The 14,850-nt window shown below is 41.9% G+C and overlaps 1 protein-coding gene across 1 annotated transcript in view; it reads right to left on the reverse strand.

Annotated features, from left to right (window-relative positions):
* Positions 1-9,571: 9,571 nt before the first annotated feature.
* The window catches only part of LOC310874594 (chymotrypsin-like protease CTRL-1), a gene marked incomplete at both ends in the record, with an annotated part of 28,089 nt that continues 22,810 nt past the window's right edge, over positions 9,572-14,850 (reverse strand). Inside the window, one exon of the mRNA XM_083787453.1 lies at positions 9,572-9,643. Coding sequence (XP_083643579.1) covers positions 9,572-9,643 — 72 coding nt within the window. The remainder of the gene's footprint in view (positions 9,644-14,850) is intronic.

Below are 14,850 nucleotides of genomic sequence, written 5' to 3' on the forward strand. Positions count from 1 at the left end.
GGAGTGAACCTTTCAAGCCTGTTTTCTCAACTCGCTGTTTTCTGCAAGACATTACTCTATAAGCCATATCTCCAAAACTGGTGGGTCAAACTGAACAACTAATATGTCAATTTGAAGCTAAGATTCCCTGCTTTCACATGACATGAAAAAACGAACATTCAAAAAGATCCAATGGCAGTCCCTCAGTCAAATTTAGTCACATATGGTGTTTCAGCTAATCTAAGGCAGTACATGGGGTAAGGGTGCCTGCCTAGTGTCTAGACTTACTATGGCCCCAAGTACAGGAGTGTGTGTGTGTGTGTGTGTGTGTGTGTGTGTGTGTGTGTGTGTGTGTGTGTGTGTGTGTGTGAGGGTGTGTGTGTGTGTGTGTGTGTGTGTGTGTGTGTGCATGTTTTATTTAGTTGGAAAATCCTCCAGGGGATAATAATGAAGGCAGGGCTGAGGGAGGAGGTTAAATACAGGTTCAGTCGGTCTTATAAATCACAGTGGGGGGTCCCGACATGCCGGCATGGCTGAATGCTGCCTTGACCAGTAATAGCTGCTGCTGCACATACAGCAGCACCTTGACAACCGCTAGCCATGCCGGCACTACCCGTCCGCACGCACACACTCACACACACACATTTAATACGGAAAAACTCAATACAAGTGTGATTATTATATTACATCTTGGCATTCAGCACATTAGCAGCACTAAGTTTGCATGATGGCCATGACGCAAATCAGCATCCAATTGTGGTGAAACTGTGCACGCACATTCCCACTAGGCTGAGGAAGAAATGCCACTTGTCAACAGGCAGAGTCGCGTCTTTACCAATGTATCTGCACCAATCTGGATCAATGTTTGTATACACACTCCCTATAGAGGCCAAGAAAAACATCTGGACTGCGTTTATGCGTTTTACAGCGCCACCAGGAGGTCGACTTATGTGAAACACATTTTTTTATATTACTCGTTCCAATTTGATCCAAATATCACGCAAATAGGTAGGCCTATACTCACATCAACCTTGCACTGAAGACCAATTTAAACAGCTACTCAGAAAGACCAGGATCCGCTGTGGACAACTGGAAGGCCCTGGAAGCAGCGGACTCGCGGAGCACCTTTTCTAGCTTTTGCTCTGTTCTTTCTCCGTGTCTCGCCTTCTTTAGTCAACTCTGCACTTAACAGAGTTGACAGGTGCGTTTAAACTTTAAGGAACACTCTGACAGATCAATCACGATAGCCAGCTAGGTGGTTCGGGCATCTGGTTAGGATGCCTCTCGGGCGTCTCCCTAGGGAGGTCCTCGATGCACGTCCCACTGGGAGGAGACCCCGGGGCAGACCAAGGCACAGTTGGAGGAAACACATCGACTCACTGGCCTTGGAACGTCTCGGAATCCCCCAGGAGGAAGTCACTAATGTTGGAGCTGTTGCCCCTGCGAGATATATATATATATATATATATACATATATATATATATATATATATATATATATATTAGGGCTGTCAAATGATTAAAACATTTTATCAGATTAATCACAGCTTCAAAATTAATTTAATCATGATTAATCACCATTCGAACTATGTCTAAAATATGCCATGTTTTCCTGTTTATTGTTGTGGAAATGGAAATATAAATGACAGAAAGTGGATATACATTAGTTTTTTAATGTTTTTTGTTTTCTAATGCATTTAGTATAGCCATGATGTGATGTGAGCATTTGTAGGCCTAGCCTACACTTTGAGTTAAATGAACACTGGCTTTTGGCCATGTAGACTGGGGTCCCCCAGGAGGAAGTTACTAATGTTGCTCTGGAGAGGGAAGTCTGGAACACTCTGGTGGAGCTGTTGCCCCCGCAACCCGACTACGGATAAGCGGTTGACGATGGATGGATGGATGGAGACTGGGGTCCGAGTCCAGAGATGAAAATCATAATGAAATGGCCTAGGCTACTTTCTATCAATTTAATTTGGGGGTCCTTGAAATTAAAATAGCTGAGAATCAATGGGTTAAACTGTAGACTACAGTTAATTCACAAAGTACAATAATGTCACATGAGCATTTTTGAAACAGGGCTTGGTTTAGAGAAGCCTATATTTTGCGCTAAAGTAATTGTTGAATAACATATAAATGTAGGTTTTAAGGCTAGAATGGCATTGTAGTGGACTATAGTGAGAGGCGAGATTGTCTCTCCTTCATTGTGGGACTGCAGGACTAGTCTGGAGATAGTTAGTCGTGAATGATCAGCTTCAGTCAGTGTTTTGGTTCGTACCTGGAGTTGTGCATTATCTCCGCTGTGCACAGCAGCACAGGGGAACTGTCTTTAATATATCCATGGTCGTTTTCAGTTGCTTTCCATGTGCTACACAAAAGTACCATGTGTTTGTTTTGGTAATAGCCTACTGCAGGCGCAGCCATGCTGATTCACGTAATCTCGTAGGACAAAATGAAACCAGCCGTTACTTGTAAAGTAGCCTGGAACTCACCTATGCTTTTTATGGCATAGGCAGCTCCCGGCAGGATCCGCCGGGAGAAACTATGCGCAGCTGCGCGACATGAGACTAATTACTTAGAGCGACAGAGAGAGAGAGAGAGGAGTGTGTGTGATACATGTCTGCGTGTGTGTGTCAATTTAACAAAGGTGCAGACGATCAGAAATCAGCAGAGAGTGAGCAATGTTTGCGCTACTCTATGCCGAATTGAAGTGGACTTGGACCCAGACTATTTCTTTTCTCCCTGGAAATAAAAACGTCTGGGTTTCCGAGGCAACTTGTAAAGTAACACAACAGAGTTACAGAATCAAACCACTTTGCAACCCAACTACAATACACAAGATATCTCTCTGGTGTTGTTCAATCATGACTGTGTGCTACACAGAGACAGATTTGTTATGCTCTGAGCCGCGCGCATGTTAGGGGGAACACTAACATGCGTTAATTGCGTTAAATATTTTAACACAATTAATTAACTAAATTAATTAACGCCGTTAAGGCGTTATTTTTGACAGCCTTAATATATATATATATATATATATATAATCAAATTTCAGAATGGTAGACCTGAGGCCTACCATACCAGGCCTCAGGCCGTGGCACATATATGCACGGAATGTCTATGTTCACAGGCTTCTGTGTGCGGCCTAGAGGAGAAACTGAGCATGTGCAACACCACTTCTTACACCATGGTGTAAGAGGTGTCCTTTGGGAAACCGGCCCTTATCTGTGTGTAGATAATAATGCATAGTTCAATCACAAACAATAGCAACACAAACACAATTTGGGATGCATGGTTAATGCTGGTGCCAGCTCATAAAATGTTAAGCTGACTGGTGGGCAAATTAGAACAGGAGCATACAGACTCATTACAGAACCTGCTGTGTGGAGCAGCACAGACAGAGCCTGAAGCAGAACATAAACCTACCTACAGACTCTGGTATAGCACCACTGTATTGTTAATGTCTGACCCAACAAGAAATGTTGAGAGAGTGAGATTATATCTAAGTTATTTTAATTATTTTTTGTTGAAATTGAATTGGAACGGAAGGGCAATTGCATAAATTCTGAACGTGAAATCACTCCTGGTACTTACGACTGATCAAACTGTATGTGCTCTTTATAAGTGTCTTATCGTGATGTTAAAGATACTGTAGTGTACAACATATGGACCTACAACGCAGGAATCATGGACATCTACTGTAAAGCATGTTGATAATTGGAAATCTTTTCAGAGCCACACAGACATAAGAAGGCTGCTCTTCTTCAGACTTTGTGATTTAATTAGCTTTTTTTTTTTTCTTTTCTTGTCACAGCAATGGGACTGAAGATCAGTTAATGATTGCTTGGATTTACAGGTACGGAACGAGGCCTGAATTAAAATTAAATATTGTATAAGCTTTACAAACTAGGAAGACCAGCATGAGGAAGTAAAAGTCCAATAAATGTGGATCACACAGATGCAATACCTACCAGGTGTTTTATTGATAGAAATAATTGACTCGGCTTCATCAATCATGATGTATAATTTGTGCAGGGCAATTGCATGAACTCAGATCCACTGCATTTAACAGCTACCGGTCATCTGGCCAGCCAACTGGCTTACATCTCCGTAGATAATAATAGCCTATATGATATGGTGGTCAAATGTGTCCCCAGCTGTCACCGTTTTTACAGAATGGTTGTGAGAATGTGTCGCATAGTTGTGTTATCCTATATAGATACTCAGCCAAACCAGATGGATTTTAACCCTAGATTCCACTGTAGTGCCCCCTCTTTAAAGATTTAATGGTAGAGTAGCCTTTAATGTTTGGAATGGTCAATACATCCAGTACCACACACTGAAAGGGTCTCATGTTGCGTTGTGTGTGATCCTGTCTCTGCCGTCGTTTAAAAATAGCTTTTGTTAAAAGCATGTATGGCAGATGAAGAAGGCACATTTTAATACAGAGCACACGTGTGTTCTCTGCAGTGTCACAAGTCATGTTACACACAGTGGTGTCACCATTATCCTACCCCACATGGGAGCTCTGATTAAAAATGTCCATATAATTTACAACAGCCATTAACTTAAAGCCAGGCCATCATTAATCATAATCAGTGTCCAACCCAGCTCTTACAAAATTATGATTATATATAAGCAAAGTTACTGTGTAGAAGCAACGGAAGGGAATACAGTTGTTTCTGTTCAATCTGAGCTGGTTTAGTGTGCACGCTGTTATGTTTTGACAATTTCTCATTCCGTTCACCTCACTGCATGCTTATTTGTGTGTTCTGCTGATGGTGAAAACAATGAGATGTCAGAGCTGTCAAGGCCAGCACCTTATTGCAGATGTGATTTGCATTTAGACTTAGAGAACATTGCAGATCATCACAGAATGTAGAGTTCAGAGTAACGCCTTTAAACAGCAACCCCAAAAGCAAGTAAAAGTGGATTTAGATCAGAATCAGTGATGGGGTTGCTTTAGTATTTCTGATGTGGACCACTCTCTGAACCCATGGCGAACCAATTTCCTCAAAACGTTTTCTATTCCAATGCAAAATCCCTCTGGAATATTTCTCTCTACATTCCTAGAAGTATTGGTTTGTCCCGATCGTCATTTTCAAATGATCGGAATCGGATCGGGAGCCGAAAAACGTAATTGGGACATCCCTTATATCCATATCAAGATATTAGACTGGATAATGTCTGTGATTTGGGATATTGTACTATTGTGATATGGCATAAACGTGTTCGAAAAAATATAAATATCGGATCGGGAAGAATCGGTAACGGCAGATACCGATTCTTCCCGATCCGATCCGGACATCCCTACCTAGAAGTGTCCTGGAGGTAATAGGATGGATCTATTTTCATTCAAAAATCTAATCGCATTTCAAGTAATCTTGAAATGTAGGCTATTTAAAATATGGTTTGAGCTGCATTTTTGTCTATAAGCTTCCATTTAATCCATGGATCTATGCGTGGACATTTTCATTCAAAGATCTAATCGCATGTCAAGTAATCTTGAAATGTAGGCTATTTAAAATATGGTTTGAGCTGCATTTTTGTCTATAAGCTTCCATTTAATCCTTATTGCCTAATGTATCAGGTTATGTTAAGCATAGGGCGCAGATTGTGTATTTCCATAACTTTTGTTAGACAATATACGGTGCAAAAGAAACAGGAGATCGATAAGACAGTGCCATTATCTTAATTTGAAGTTGTGACACTAATTAGATCTATTGTAGTGTACACAAATGCTCATGTCACAGGAAAGTTTAGAATAGATGTCCATGCTACCATTTTACTAGTCGCATCACCTCGGGAGGGTGTCTGGCTAGATGGTCTTGCACTGGTTTATTTAAAGTTACACTATGTTACTTTTTTTGTGTGAATACAATGTTATTTTGTCCAATCTGATCAAGGACAACCGCATACAAAGGCTACACGTTTTGTGCAGTGTTCATTTTGATATATTTGTTTTAATCATCAGTCACGTACACTCTGAAAATAGCCAATCTAAGCTCACAATGTGTCATAGTGCGACGCGTTGTGAGGTTGTAGAGCTGCGATTTTCAGAGAAGGCAACAAAGCATGAAATGACTTGCCTTTTAGTTCTACTGGATCTCTTATAGCCTGGTTAATAAACCAGACCGAATCAGCCGTTGGCAAAAACAAAATTGCCTGCCGGCGGATTACGGTCTGGAGAGGCTCAATTGTACGCCCATTTCCTACACGCTCCACATAGTATCCTTGTGGGCCGGAAAAGCAACCGCAGGGATCTGTTCCGTTCAGTGCCGTGCAACACAAACCGGTTCAAGAGAACTTTTGTACCAACAGCTATTAGGCTCTTCAATTCGAAGGCCAGCCGCTAGGTCTATGAACTGGACTGAGGTTTTTTAGATTTTAGTTATTTATGGGCCTGAGTGCAATAACAAAGGATTTTTAATCATCCCCACTGTCACCTTTTAAATGCTTTTTAATGCCTTTTATGTTTATTCCCGCTTAGTCTTTAACATGTGTCCCCCTGCTTTTGTGATGTGTTTTTTAACTAACATGCCTGTACGAGCTTTGGGATAACCTGAATTTCCCCTTGGGGATCAATAAAGTATCTATCTATCTATCTATCTATCTATCTATCTATCTATCTATCTATCTACACCAGAGAAATGGGGCGGCCAATCGGGACACGGTATGCAATATGGGCGGGCTTTGGTACAGTGACTTTCAATTGAGACCTTTGACTGACAGTAGCTCTGACCAATTGCGTCAAAGAGAAGCTGAGCCTCCCCAGACTAATATCCCGCGGTCCGTGCGATATTAGTCTGGTTTATTAACCAGGCTAGATCTCTTATGCAATGTGGCCCGACGTCTTTGGAACTTGGACTACAAAATCTGTATATCAGTCCCTGATTGGATGGGTGAAATTACAAATTACATTATGTTCCTATAAATCCAATTCACCACATATGGATTGTAATCCCTTCCCGCCTGCAGTAGGCAAGCTCCATGTTGAATTTAAGAGGCTGCATGAACTCCTGGTGGAAGCTGATGGGCTTTCACTTCACTACCGCAGAACGTGCATGTACAGAAACATTCCCAGCCAGAGATTGGTTTTCACATCAAATGTTAATTCTCTGCATCAGCAAAACTGCCCCAAGTAATAAAACTCTCAGTTAACGCGGCACGACATGCATCGATCTAATCTAAGATGTAAGAAGCAAAACATTCATTTTCATTTTGTTTCTTGGGGGGGTTTGTTTGGTCATTACGACGTGCAGAAATATAAACAGATGGTGGTGGTCTTAAGCCTATATGCACAATTTCAGTCTCATTAAGCAGCATGCAAGGCAAAAGCAGGTGTGAAATATGCTGTTCCAGTAGCATACAGTAGTGTAAAATGCACAGATTGCATGACTGTCTGTGGATTAAGCATTATTCAGCGAATGCACAAGGCAGCCACTTGTGGACAAACAGAGAAGGGATCAATAAGGGTAGTCGTCTCCACAATGTCACTAGACTGCATGCTTTCAATCATTCCTATTGTGTCAGAGTGGTGTGCACTGTTTCATTTCTAACTCAATGGATGCCGGAGCTCAACTCCCGCACATGCACGCGTGCGGCAGTGCGAGTGCATGTGCGCAGAATTTGTCGGGTTTGGGGGTATTTATGCCGGTTATTTGCCGGTAATGCTGCCCCAGAGTGACAGCCAGGCAGTAGGTACACCAAAAAACGTTTTCACAAATCAGACTGCACAGCCACAGACTGTAGAGTCACAGAGAGTGAGACTACAGCGAGTCACCATGTCATGATAAGAGAGATGATTATTGATAAATGATTACAAACTGCAGCAGCAGTACTGCTATCCTGGCCGCTAGCCACCAGTGTGGCTCAGCCTGTACAACACACAACAACAACAACAACAACAACCAGGCGCGTCACCACTTCACTGTGAGTCACAACACCCGCACTCTCACATATAGGTGATTTCACCCCCCCCCCCCCACACAAACACACACACTTTGACCACCCGATAGCTCCTTTTGGAACCTAGTGACACTCCTGACAACAACAGCAGCAAGTAACAACAACCGGCATTCACAGCACAGGACACTGCAAGGCTGCAAGTTGACATGTTTGTTGTCATGATTGCTGCTGCCGTAGTTCAGTCTGACGCCTTTTCTTTTTCTTTTTTCATATCATGAACGGATAAAGTCGCTTCACGATGACTGATAATAAACTGATAAACTGATAATAAACTCTCCCGTCCGAACCTGAACCGATTTACACCGAAGCAAAAACACTTTGAAAGGGGGGGGGGCGTTTCCGCGTGGTGGAAATAACTACTACGGCGTTGGCATGTCTCTGATTCTGATCACTAAGGTACGCTGTTGACGGAAGATTTCACCCTTCTGAGCAGCGTACACTCACTGTGCAAAGAACGTACGGACGGAGGCCTTTTTGGGAATCGGGGGCCCTACGCAGCGTATAGCAGCGTGTGACACCTTTGTGGGACAGAGCATAAATTAGGCTTGATGGGCTGCAGCTGTGCGAGCACGAGCAGGCTCTGCTGCAGTGATCATACAACGCTGCTACCAGTCGTATGACAGCCACTGTAGGCGTGGTTTATTTTGAGGACAACTGCTTTGGACAATTGCTCTTATTGTTTACACACAACAGAATTCAAGGATTTCATATATTTCAAGGGTGATAGATCACAATAAAAATCCTAGGAATTCTTCCCCTCATACTGGGAGAAAAACATCATCTGAAAGTTTGATGGTGCATTTTTACACACAAGTGCAGTGACAACTTCTCCATTAATTGCATGTTATGAGCGGTGGGGTTGATTTGGTGCGGGCCTGCGCGTGCATACTGGTTCTTAACAGTGTGAGTCGTCTGATAAGGGGTTGATCTGACTGCAGACACATGAATATGTTCAGTCATTGATTGATGAAGTCTTAACTAGGATGGAGATGTAGGATACAAGAGTTGGCTCCTGACCTCTACCTTTTTTTAATTTCAAAGACTCTCAATTTGATACAATGTGTTTATTTTCTTAATCTCTGGGACCCAATCTACACCATCACTGTCATCACTATATGAATCCCAGGGAGTCCAGCTGAACAGATTTCTCGTGATGCTGTACCACTCACTGGATTAAAGCATCAACTGAATTATATCCATCTGTGAAAGCAGGAAAGAGACCGTGAACGAGTTATAGAGATTGAGAAGGCCTATTCACACTCCAGTTGTAGGTGAAAGGTGGTGACCACCGAAAACTACAACATGATGTCATGCCGTGGTGATAAGCCAGTACGTCACCGCTCACCCAAACCTCTCTCTGTTTTTAGTAACCACTGTTTCGGTGGTCAGTCGGTGGTCAGTTCGGTGGTCATTTGGCTTATTACCTAAAACTGGAGCATGAATAGGCCTTGAGACGGACTGCACATGATCGGTAACTTAAAGTAAAGACGTTTTGGAAGGGTAGCACCCTATTGGCTCCTAGGGATCAGCGCTTAAGCCAATGGCATTAAAGCAGAGGACAGGGCTAAGTCCCCCCGGGTGGCCAGCTGCTGAGGATTGTGTCCGTCCCCTGAATGGACTGGTGTTACTCCATGTTCAGTGGCCCAAGACCACACGAAGACAGAGAGATCACGCCACAGTCAGCGTTCATCCCGCGCTCAGAAGAGACACAGAGAGACCACACCAAGAGCTATCCATGTTGTTTCTGTCAATGCACAGCCGTATGAAAAAAATAAAATCATCCAAGTGAAACACTGAGGATGTGTTTGTTTAGGTTCTCTGTACACTCACTGGACACGGACTAAGAAGATGGTGCTATATCTGTAAATATTTCCTTTTCATCTGTACAATGAGATTTCAGATTACGGCAGAAATGTGCAATGCCAATTGGGGAGTTTGTTCCACAGTTTGGGAGCCAGAAGGAAGAAGAAGCTGATTTTGGAGAGTCCTGTTGGGTCTTGTTGTGTCTAATGAGTGTAGAGTGTACAGAGGAGCCACTAACAGCACCAGTGAGTGTGAATGTGAGAGAGTGATGAGGTACACACCCAGTAAAAAAAAAGATTTCCATTGATAATTTAACACATGGAATCAATTGGGACCCATAAGGGTACATTTGTGTGGTAAATTGTTGACCCAGTCATTTTTACACTCTCAATAAATGAAGAGTTACATTTTCACTGTACAGCACTCACAAAAACCAGATGAGCGCCAGTTTTGGGGGAGGGAGAGAGAGAGAGAGAGAGAGAGAGAGAGAGAGAGAGAGAGAGGGAGAGGGAGGGAGGGAGGGGGGTTAGGCAGTCCGATGTGAGGACAGGCAAACCACTGTGATTACAACTTAATTCCGTCTGCCATTATGTGCAGCATCATGAGTCATGCTGACATAATACTCACATGACAGCACAGCGAGACTGTCCCATCACCAGAGAGGAATGGATGACCTGCTGGGTCATGTGGCTCTTATCTCTGTCTGTCTCATACTATGGCCTATGGTCACATAACTGAGAAGTCTTGGCTTGCATCGCCCTCTAGTGTTGATCACACACACAGGTTGGAGCAGTAGACTCAAGTGTGGTTTAGTCTGGAAACAGGATTGGGACCTATACAACCACAGCTCATTATACAGTCTTTGGTCACCTCCCTCAGTGAAGGATTCCTCTGTACTGTCAATCTGTTAACATGGTGATCGTATAGTGGTATTTTTGAGGGGTGCCAGCTTTGTGTGTTTGTGTGTACCACATTTGTGATGATTTGATTGGCCAGTTGTGTGTGTAACACATGGTGATACTTTGATTGGCTGAGCACGGAATGTGATGATGTTTTGCCAACCAAGTCTATGGAATTTAATGTTTGGTTAGGTCATTAAATGATGACGTAAGACGTCATAATGGCCAATATATACATATTGCACCCCTCACTTCACACAAGTGTGATTTTAAAATAATAAAACATAAAACATTTGCTAATTACATGAATTCAAAGTCAGTCAAAGTTGAATAATATAACGTGACATAACTAGCAGCACAATCTGGGAACCCATCGGCAAAAAAGGAAAAGCAGCGCCCTCTGCTGTTCTCAGAACAGCATCTCAGAATCTGTTCTTAGATTAACAGCACTCAGCACTCAGCAGCATAACCTTTTCCCCTCTAAAGCTATTTTGTTATGTATGACAGAGTGAACAAACATGAACTTTACTAGCACCCTGCTGGATAAAATGCTAAATTGCAGGCAGGCCTGAATAATTATGCAACTGTATAATAATAGCAAAGGCACAAATAAGTATTACACACACCAGACTTACCTGGAAACGTAGGATTGGGAGTGGCACAAGCACAGTTCATTAGATACAGCCTACGGTCTTTGTTTGGTCATCTCCTGTGCAAACACACAGTATCCTCCATGTCAGTGGGTTCATTTATGTAACACAGCAGAGATAGCTAACATGCTAATCGGTTTGTTAAACATGAAATAAACAATTCCATACCATGGAATGCAAAACGGAATGTTACTGGATAACAAAGTGCATATTATTTGGCCACTTATATGAAGCATAGATAGTTTGGGCCTGTATAGGACAGGAGTCCATCTCACCCTCAGTAAGTATTCTCTGTACTGAGGATTACCCACAATGCATCACATACAAAACAAAATAAATGTTTACATAATAGTTAAACATAATAGAGCGTCGCAGTCCCGCCGCGGACAAGTGGCCCGGAAGATAATTTCCAATTCATTTTCCCAATCCCTGAATTTCCAATTCATTTTCCCAATCCCCATAGATGTTCGAGAAAGTATTTATTTAAGATATTTAAGCCTAGGACAAAGCCAAATCACCAGATAATGACAAATCATGACAATAAACATAATTGTTTGGGCTGAACAAATAGAAAGAAGAAAAAAGGGCAGGGTACTACTATACAACACCTTTTGTTCTTTTTCTTCTTCCTAATTATTTGTTCGGCCCAACATATTTTGTTTAATTGTCATGATTTGCCACCATCCGAGTTGGCTTTGTCTTTAAATAAATACTTTTTGAAACGTCTTTGGGAAAAAAATGCATGGTAAATTCTCTTACGGGCCGCTCGTCGTCATGAAAGGGGGCGGGACTGCGACGCTCTATTGAACTATAAAGAAGATAGTCATATGCTGAATCACTCCCTGCATTTAAGACGTAAATGCATGCTTCTTCATCATTCCACACAGCCAGCAAATCACATGACACATGAGAAAGTGGCAGAGATTTTATAACAGAAAAATGCAGACGGGCCTAATTTGGTCGTGTTTAGCAATACATTTTTGACCGAACCTGTTAAGTATAATACATTTAAAACACATATAGGCCTACTCTATACAGTAATATGTTGTGGTGATTTGTCATGTACTGTAGCCAACTAGCCATAGTAATAATGTTTAATTTGATCCTCCTCAAAACAGAAGTTAATAATATCCTCTGCAACACACAGGCGGGCCTCTCAATCAATCAAATCATTCATTACAGTATAGAAGTCATTCTATTCATGGTGAAAAACGACACTGAAATGATTCCTCAGTGCTACCGCCTATACCTTAAAGGCCTGATAGAAATGCATCATATACCTGCAAGCTCTTCTCCAAAACAGAATCAAGGCCCGCATAATAGTAATTATTTTCATATTTCCTCAGCCATTTATCACAAGAATCAAAGTCCAATACTACGCAAAGAGCTCTGCAAACCAATTGTCATGCTCAATTACAGCTTCGTGTCAAATGAAAGATGCCACAATTAAGGTTTATAACTGATTGGGAATTGAAGTGTGGGTTATTGTTGCACGGAGCATTGAGCTTGATGCTTGTTTATTAAAGGGCTGTAAAGACTATAGTTGTCTTGCATTGTGATCACTTCTTGATTGTTTTATTATGCTATAAGGGATAATATTGGGCATGTCACATACAAAAACCCATGTACATTTTCATTGTATTCAAGTGACACGATCTGCGCATTGAGGATAAAATCTATTCATGTGGATTAAGTCATCTGAAGGCAGACAGACATTGTACTTGAGGTTATATGTCTGTGGTTTGAATATTGATTATATCTGTATGCTCATTAATATGTTAATTGTAATTAGTATGTTTGTGGTGTGAGTATTGATTATGTAAAGTTGCCCGAACGGCCAAGGCTCCAAGAATAGACGCAGTCCAAGAATGTACATCTTTTGATGTATTTATTTACCTCCAAAACTGATGAACAGCCCATATGACGGATTGTCACAGCCTGGGTCTGAGGCAAAACAAAATACTGCACGAATGATACTGACCACAATACACTTTCAAAAACCAAAAGTAAGAAATAAACACTTGATAACTAACAAAGACAAAAACAACAAACCAAGAACTAAAGACACTGAAAACAGGCTATGCCTTTCCTGAAGACCCTGGCAGCTCTCCCTTGGTGTTGTCTCTTTGCTGTCTCAAGCCAACTGAGCAATCCCCCAAACATTTCCACAAGCCTCCCTTATATACCAGGTGAGACCCCACCCACAATGATTAGTAATTGGACCAATCTACTCAACCAAGGTAAACCATGACCCATGAGTTAGACCAACTATACAATTACACATTTAGAGTCTGAATGTTTTCCAAGGCATCACATCAAACACAAAACAATTATGATAGCATTAGGCAACACCGATAAGTAGTACAGTATATGATGCTACACATAGCCACACCTCCAAGGAGCTTAATGACAGTCAATTAATGGGAGCAGCTGTGCAGTGTGCGTTTGTAATGTTCAGTTTCACATTGTGGAGTCTTCTAGTGTCTATAGGGCACGGGTTGCCCCGTGACAGATTATATTATAATATTAATTGAATTGAGTTGCATCAAAGCTCAGGGCCCTACAGCACATTGATGTATGATGATAAACCTTTACTTAGCTGCAGCTGTAGATGTGCTGAATTGTATATAATTCATATCATACATGTTTATTTACACTGTACATCTGACTGCAGGCATAGTTGATAGCAAGCTGCTCGTCTTTAAAGGGGAAAACCACTCATTTTCAACATTGAACTGTGTCATTAATATACCTTAGAGTTGTTGTGTGTTAATAATAAAAATCCCCCCCCCCTCTGTGTAGCCTAGAACTGGAGGTCTAGAACTTGGGGTCATGTGGTCAGTGACATCACAAAGATGTACTCTGCAAAAGAAGGAATTTTTTTTATTATTTCCACACAACAACTAAGGTATAATAATGACATAGTTCAATGTTGAAAAAACCCATTTTGGAACAAATGCCTTCTAAATCCTGACAGTTTTCCGAAAAACCCTATGTTTCAAAGATTTGCACCACATTTTCGCGATTTTTCAAAAATAGCAGATCTACAAGCTCGTAGCTCGTAGTGCGGCACTCGGTGCCGCACTATGAGCTTGTAGATCTGCTATTTTTCAATAGCTCAAGTATAACATAATGCATAACGCCCAAAATGGGTTAAGAAGTCGAGTCTACATGGTTGTTTCTCAGCAAGCTCAGGTCACGTGAAGTCAGCAGGTGTGTTTTGTATGTCTTTGATCAAGGTATTGGCGGCCTAATGGCTGAGGACAGGAACACGATCAATAAGTTGATCGAGGGGGCAGGATGTATTATTGGTGTGACCGCAGATTCTCTGGAGGGCATTACAGAGCAGGGAAGGAAGGTTGGGAGGGTATACGGTCACCGGACCATTGCACTTCTTTGTTTGTTTGTTTTTTAGGTTTTTCCAACATCTAACTTTCAGACATGACGTCATGTGGCATCCAAGTCTATGGACTCGGCTGCCACTAGTGGGTGCCCCTTCACACCTGTGCGTTTTTGAGGGGCACTATATCAACTCCCTTGTCTGGTTTTTG

Source organism: Protomyctophum parallelum (genome assembly GCF_964188405.1).
Source record: "Protomyctophum parallelum genome assembly, chromosome: 17".
Lineage (NCBI taxonomy): Eukaryota > Metazoa > Chordata > Actinopteri > Myctophiformes > Myctophidae > Protomyctophum > Protomyctophum parallelum.